This window comes from Monodon monoceros, unplaced genomic scaffold (assembly GCF_005190385.1).
Source record: "Monodon monoceros isolate NGI ecotype Baffin Bay Population unplaced genomic scaffold, NGI_Narwhal_1 Super_Scaffold_2, whole genome shotgun sequence".
Lineage (NCBI taxonomy): Eukaryota > Metazoa > Chordata > Mammalia > Artiodactyla > Monodontidae > Monodon > Monodon monoceros.
Genome location: NW_021703776.1, coordinates 87389500 through 87396713, shown reverse-complemented (window position 1 = coordinate 87396713; position 7214 = coordinate 87389500). Strand labels below are relative to the sequence as shown.

General features: G+C 50.0%; 1 protein-coding gene across 1 annotated transcript in view; it reads left to right on the top strand.

Annotated features, from left to right (window-relative positions):
• The window catches only part of LOC114901770 (solute carrier family 23 member 1-like), a 44060-nt gene that overhangs the window by 26948 nt on the left and 9898 nt on the right, over positions 1-7214 (top strand). The window contains exons 5-8 of the mRNA XM_029233910.1: positions 583-764; positions 1687-1807; positions 2904-3060; positions 3874-4127. Of these exons, the coding sequence (XP_029089743.1) occupies positions 583-764; positions 1687-1807; positions 2904-3060; positions 3874-4127 (714 nt within the window). The remainder of the gene's footprint in view (positions 1-582; positions 765-1686; positions 1808-2903; positions 3061-3873; positions 4128-7214) is intronic.

Here is a 7214-nt window from a genome sequence, read left to right as displayed (position 1 = left end):
ATGTCAGAATTGTACGAAATTCAAGAATAATATTTTATGACATGTCAAAATTGTACGAAATCCAAGAATAATATTTTATGACATGTCAAAATTGTAGGAAATTCAAATTTCAGTGCCTATCAGTGGAGCTTTATTAGAACACAGTCAAGCTCATTTGTTTCCATCTTGCCTGGAAGAGTTTCAACTGAGCCTGTACGGTCCACAGAGCCTCAACTATTCACTCTCTGATCCTTTACAGAAAACCTTTGCCAACCTCTGCAATAGGAAGTAGGAAAACAGAGACAAATAAATCAGCAAGATGTTCAGTACATAAGTGGGTGATGCCAGTATTAGGAGTCATCACATTATCACTGTGATCAATAGATAACCTTGAAATCTACTTCCTGAAAAACTTCACAATAGGTGAAAATGTCCAACAGACAGTTGGAAATAGAGGACTGGAGAGAGGAGTGAGGTCCGAGCTCACCTTCCCTCAGTTCCTCTGGGGTCCAGCTTTGCCCCTGCACTGCCTCTGAAGGTACCACCAATCTGGGTGGCCCCGCCACAGGCTCCCAGGTGCTGAGCCCCATGCTTCCTCTTCAGCTGCAGGGAGCCATCATGGTTGCTTCCTGTGTCCAGATGCTGGTGGGCTTCTCAGGCCTCATTGGCTTCCTCATGCGCTTCATCGGCCCCTTGACCATTGCTCCGACCATCTCCCTGGTGGCCCTGCCTCTCTTCGATTCTGCGGGCAATGACGCCGGGATCCACTGGGGGATTGCTGCCATGTAAGCACCCTCTGGGGAAGGTGGGCCGTCTTTGGGGGAAGATTACCCAGTAAGAAGAGTGAGTCCTGGATATTGGCAAACTCTGGTGGTTTACAAATACTTTCGCAAACATCACGATACCTTAAAAGCAGTGAAATGGCTACTTAGAATGTATTTTTACTATTTCTTATGTTATCAGTCCTCACAGACAGTAAGTTCATCACAGGCAGGGTATAAACATACTTAGCGTAGGGTTCACAGACAGCTGATGCTACCCGTCCCCTGCCCCCTAGGTTTTCACTGAGCAAATATTTGTAAACCTCCAGCACCTGGGAAGAGTACAAAGACATGGCCCCAGCTCTCAAAGCATTTTGTAGCGTAGTAGAGGGATAAGACTTGTGTCCAAGTGCCTGTGACACCAGGAGACAGTGATGAGAGTCACAGTATGCCGGCTGGTTCAGGGGGTGGGGTGGTGACAGCCAGCTTGCCGAGGGTGGGGGGTGGTGTCAGGAAGGCTTCCCAGAAAAAGAGGCCCTCAGCATTTAAACAGAGCTTTGAAGGGGCTTGGGCATGACCCTGGACACGCTCATTCACTCTGTCTGTTGTGGCCTGACCGCAAGGACCTGCAGGACCACCTGGGAGAGAAGGTGGTCTGACTCTGGCCTCACTGGCTTCAGTCTGGATCTGTGCAGCTGCCATGCTTATTTCTCAGGCCCCTGCCCACTGTTCCTCTTCAGCCACCAGCAGCCTCTGAAAGGGGCCTGCCCACCTTTTCAGAACTGGCAGGATGCTGCCTACCTTGCAGAGCAGGGCCTAGATGGGGACCCTCCCAGCACAGCCACTGCCCCATAGTCCCAGAGACACGTGATGGCACGCCTTCCCGGACCGTCGCTCTTGATGAGCCCAAGTTTGCCAGGTTGGGTGTGGTTTGTTTCTGTTTCAGGACCATCTTCCTCATCGTGCTGTTTTCTCAGTACCTGAAAAACATTGCGGTGCCTGTGCCTGTTTACGGAAGAGGGAAGAAGTGTCACACCTCTAAGTTCTACCTGTTTCAGGTCTTCCCTGTAAGAAGCGCTCCCCACCCTCTGCCATTCTTAGTTGACTCACCTGGAGAGTGAGGGACAGCCTATTGCTCTCCCAGATGGCCCCCAAGTCAAATGCTCTCCACCTGCAGCGGCCTCTCCTCCTGAGCCCCCCTTAATTGCCCCGCGGGTGGTGGGAGCCTTGGTGTATTGCCATCCCAGATCTTCCCTCATTGCTTCTCTCCCAGGAGTAGAGAACTCGCCCCAGGTTGCTGCCCGGGGCACCGCTGTGGGACAGTCTTCTCGTGTCCCTGGGCCGTCCTCATAGCGTGGCACTGGGGGAGACAGCCAGGCTCACCGCTAAAGGTGCAAAACTAAGGGCCAAGTTGCTTAGATCAGGTTCTTTCTCATTGGCTCCTGGATAATTCAGATCCTGCCGACAATGATGGTATCTCCTTTTTCAGAGCCTTCTCTGTTGAATTTGCTCCACTCTGTCAAGTAGGTGCCATTGCCGACCACACAAATGTGTTTTCAGGTTCAATTTATCTGTGAAATACATTCTGCATTATAAAAAGTTACTTCCACATAGTGATCTCATTGATCCCTCAGCAATCCTGTAGGCCAGTGGTTCAAAAGTTCGGTATGCATAAGAATCACCTGGGGACATTGCTAAAAATGCCGATGTCAGGGGTTCTACCATCAGAGATTAAAAGTCAATATATCTGAGGACCTCACTTTAAGAAATCCTGCCTCAGGCTCTGCAGAGCAATGGTTGTCATTCCATTGTACAGATGAGGACACTGAGGCTCAGGGAGTTTGATCCAGGGCCATGTGACCAGCAAGCAATAGAAAGGGAGTCAGACTGCAGTCCTTCTGACCCAGGCTGTGTCCACTTTCCTAGACATTTCTGCCTCTACTTGACACAAGGTCTCCCCACAGTTTAGTTTCTCTATTCCTGTAATGTGTTCATTATCCACTGACACAGCGGATTCCTGTTGTCACTGGAAGGGTTTGTAGCCCAACACTTCCTCATCTCAAAGAGCTTGCTCGACTCCCTCCTTCGCCCACCCTCTCTGGGAGGTGTGGGCAGGTGCAGGGGTGGGGCCCAGTATGAAGGGCGCCTCCCTCCCTCCGGCAGGTGTTGCTGGCGCTCTGCGTCTCGTGGCTGCTGTGCTTCGTGCTCACAGTCACCAACGCCCTCCCTTCGGCACCTGCAGCCTACGGGTACCTGGCCCGCACAGACACCAAAGGCGACGTCCTGAGCCAGGCTCCTTGGTTTCGCTTCCCTTACCCAGGTAACGAGACGCCGACGCCCGGGGCCCATCTTGCCTGGGGCATATGCTTCCCAGGACTGCCCGTGAGGCTCAGGCACCAGAGGGGGAAATGAGTAGAGCCGGGACGGGATCTCCTCCAAGGGATCTGGCAAGGAGGGACAGGCCCCACGGAGTCCATATGAGACCCCTAAGAGAGGAAGGAGACCCTTGGGTGGTCCTAAGAATGCTTTGGGGGTGGTAGTCCAGACCTACCTCCTTCCTGGCCCGCATGCCTCATCCCCTCCTCCACATTGCTCAGGCCCCATGCACTGGGGGTGGGGAAAGCACAGAGGGATCCTGACCTCTTAGCCAACCTTTGGGTCTCCTCGTGGAACTGGTGGATCCCACACAGGGGAGGCTTGGGACTGAATTAGAACATTTCTGGGTTGCTGGTCAAGGGCATCTCCTTTCCCTGCAGTTCTTGGCTCAGGGTGTGAGAATAACCACGTTCCAGTTGTGGGGGTGAGGAGGTCCTGGCCTCATGGACTGGGGAGCCAGGACCTCCCTGAGTAAGAATCCTGGAAGCCTTCAAAAGGCTTCAAGGTCTTCCCGGAAAGAGGCCCGGTTTCTGGTTCTTTTTGTGCACTGTGACCTCAAGGTCAGGGCCTCTGACCTACCCTCAGGGAGGCACGGGAGGGCTGGAGTCTGAGACAAAGCTTCAGGACAGCTGTTGGGTTGGAAGACATGTTGCTTGGTCTTTAAAGCCTACCGGAGAACCCTCTGGCAAGGGAATTATTTGGGGTCCAGCAGCCTGTTATCTTCCGGATGAGTATTCCCTCTGCGCTGCAATTTCAGGGCAGTGGGGCCTCCCCACCATCAGCCTGGCTGGGGTCTTTGGGATCGTCGCGGGGGTGATCTCCTCAATGGTCGAGTCAATAGGCGATTATTATGCCTGTGCCCGCCTGGTGGGGGCACCACCCCCTCCGAAGCACGCCATCAACCGAGGCATCGGCATCGAGGGCCTGGGCTGCCTGCTGGCAGGGGCCTGGGGTACGGGGAACGGCACCACCTCCTACAGCGAGAATGTCGGCGCTCTGGGCATCACCAGGGTAAGGCTGCTGACAGTGGCCCCGGGGGTGGGGTGGTGGGTGGGCAGCCTGAGTACCTGAATCTGTCATCTGTGTCTTAGCCTCTTATTGTTGCTGCAACAAATTATCACAAACTTGATGGCTTCCGGCAACCCAGATGTATTATTTTACTGATCTGGAAGTCAGAACTCCAGTGCGGGTCTCACAGGGCTACAGTAAAGGGATTGGCAGGGCCGTGCTCCTTTCTGGAGGTTACAGGGGAGAATCCATTTTCTTGCTTTTTCCATCATCTAGAGGCTGCCCACATTCCTTGGCTATGGCCCCTTTCCTCCATCTTTAAAGCCAGCAACGTGGCGTCTCTCTGAGCTTTCTTCCTTAGTCACATCTCCCTTTGACCACAGCTGGGAAAGATTACCTGCTCATAAGGATGCATGTAATTAGGCTGGGCCCACCTGGATAACTCAGGCTACTCCGTCCATCTCAAAATCCTTAATCACATTGCAAAGTCCTTTTGCCATTAAGGTAACGTATTCACAGGTTTGGACATGGACGTCTTTGAGGAGCCTTTATTTTGCTTACTATACTTGACCTTCTTGGTTGTGGTCACCTCCACCTGAATGTCCCAAGGGTACCTCACACTCAGAATGGCCTCCATTATGCTGAGTCCATGCCCCCATCCTTACTTCTTCTCCCGTAAACCTTGTCTTCGTGAATTCACCCAGTCATCCTTAACTTCTCTCTCTGTTGTGTGCTTCTCACAGTGGATTCTGTTTTCTCAGCATGCGTGCTGCCCTCCTGTCCTCTTGTCTCCATTCCCAGTATCACAGCTTTATCATCTCCCACCTGGACATGGCAGTATCCCTAACTGTCTCTGCCCAGGATCTTGCCCATCTCTAATCTAGCTACCACATGGCTGCCCAAGGATCTTTCTAGAACCCAATTAAATTAGTCCCTGCTTAAAATCTCTTCCAGGCTCCCATTTTCCACAGGAAAGCCTCATAAGGTCAGCAAGAATTCTTCAAGATGGTGCTTTCTTCTTCTTACTATTATTTTTTGGCTGCATTGGGTCTTTGTTGCTGCACGTGGGCTTTCTATAGTTGCGGCGAGCGGGGGCTACTCTTCGTTGCGGTGCGCGGGCTTCTCATTGCAGTGGCTTCTCCTTGCGGAGCACGGGCTCTAGGCACGCAGGCTTCAGTAGTTGTGGCTCACGGGCTTAGTTGCTCCGTGGCATGTGGGATCTTCCCAGACCAGGGATGGAACTCGTGTCCCCTGCATTGGCAGGTGGATTCTTAACCACTGCGCCACCGGGGAAGTCCCCAAGATGGTGCTTTCTAAGGTGACTTAGAAAAGAATATTATTACGATGTTGCTTTCCTGTATGCTTCAGTGCATAGGTACAGTGTTTCCCAGCACAAGTGAAGTGAGCTTTGGAAAGTACTCACTTTCCTCCACCCACATCCCCACCCTGTATTTTCTGATAGCTCCCTTGGACCTATCTACCTCTGTACCCTGCATGGCCTCTGGCCCATAGTGAGAGTTAAAATCTTTGAGCAAACAGCAGAGCCAGCACCCAACCCTACGGCAAGTTCTATGTGCTTGGACACTGTGGACTCTTTGACATTTCCCCAAAGTTTCAAGACCTTCGGTGCAAGTGAGAGGAACATTTTTCCACGTGAGGGCCACTGACCCACACAGAAATGTGGGAATGGCCTGTGTAAGTATAAAGCAGCAAATATTTTTCTTGCTGAAGGGAAGGTATCTCACGCAGAACAGAAAATTATATTCAATAAACAGAACAAAAATTTTTTTGATGTATCATTTCTAAATTAAGACCCTTTACAGGAGAGGGAAAGAGCAGGCAAGAAAAGATACACAGACACCAAACAGGCTACAAATCCAGCAGACCCATTAACTCTGGTTTGGACTCACACCTCCCCCTTGTGGCCCCGTGTTGCACCTGCATTCATGGGCTCTGACCTATTCCTGGTTCTCCCCTGGTCAGTCCGGAGAAATCAGGCTGAAGGCCAAAGATCTCCCATCACTTTTCTAGGGTGTCATGGCTCCCAGCCCAGATGTGAATCCTGAGACCAAAAGATGCCCAGGGCTGCATGATAAATTCTGTGGTAGTAGGATTGGGGGTGACCTGCCATCTTTATGAGACCATTATTACATCCAAAGGGTATTGGTTGAACCTGACAAGTTGATCTATTGTGCTTAGAAGCATGCCTCTGTTCCCACAAAGGCACGGTTCATTGCTAGGGTTGTAAACAAAAACAGTTATTTTGATGTGGTTAATTCCTATCACTTGTCTTCCAGTGAAGACAGTTAAATAAATTAGCTCTTAAACTGGAAAGAAAAATAAGCAAAGGCCGAATCTGCTACTTTATTGCTGCATTAATGGACTTCAAGTTGTTGACACTAGAGTATCTTAAAAAAATGCTTAAATTGTGGTAAAAGACACATAACAGAAAATCTACCATCTTAATTATTTTTGTGTACAGCTCAGTAGCATTCAGTGTATTCACATTGCTGTGCAGCAGATCTCCAGAACTTTTTCATCTTGCAAAACTGAAACTACACTAGAGTATCTTTTTTCTATTTTATTTTTTTTAACATCTTTATTAGAGTATAATTGCCTTACAATGGTGTGTTAGTTTCTGCTTTATAACAAAGTGAATCAGTTATACATATACATATGTCCCCATATCTCTTCCCTATTGCAAGATCTGTATTTTTTTTTACATCTTTATTGGAGTATAATTGCTTTACAATGGTGTGTTAGCTTCTGCTTTAAAGTGAATCAGTTATACATATACATATGTCCCCATATCTCTTCCCTCTTGCGTCTCCCTCCCCCCCACCCTCTCTATCCCACCCCTCCAGGCGGTCACAAAGCACCGAGCGGATCTCCCTGTGCTATGCGGCTGCTTCCCACTAGCTATCTGTTTTACGTTTGGTAGTGTATATATGTCCGTGCCACTCTCTCGCTTTGTCACAGCTCACCCTTCCCCCTTCCCGTGTCCTCAAGTCCATTCTCTAGTAGGTCTGTGTCTTCATTCCTGTCTTACCCCTAGGTTCTTCATGACATTTTTTTTTCTTAAATTCCAAA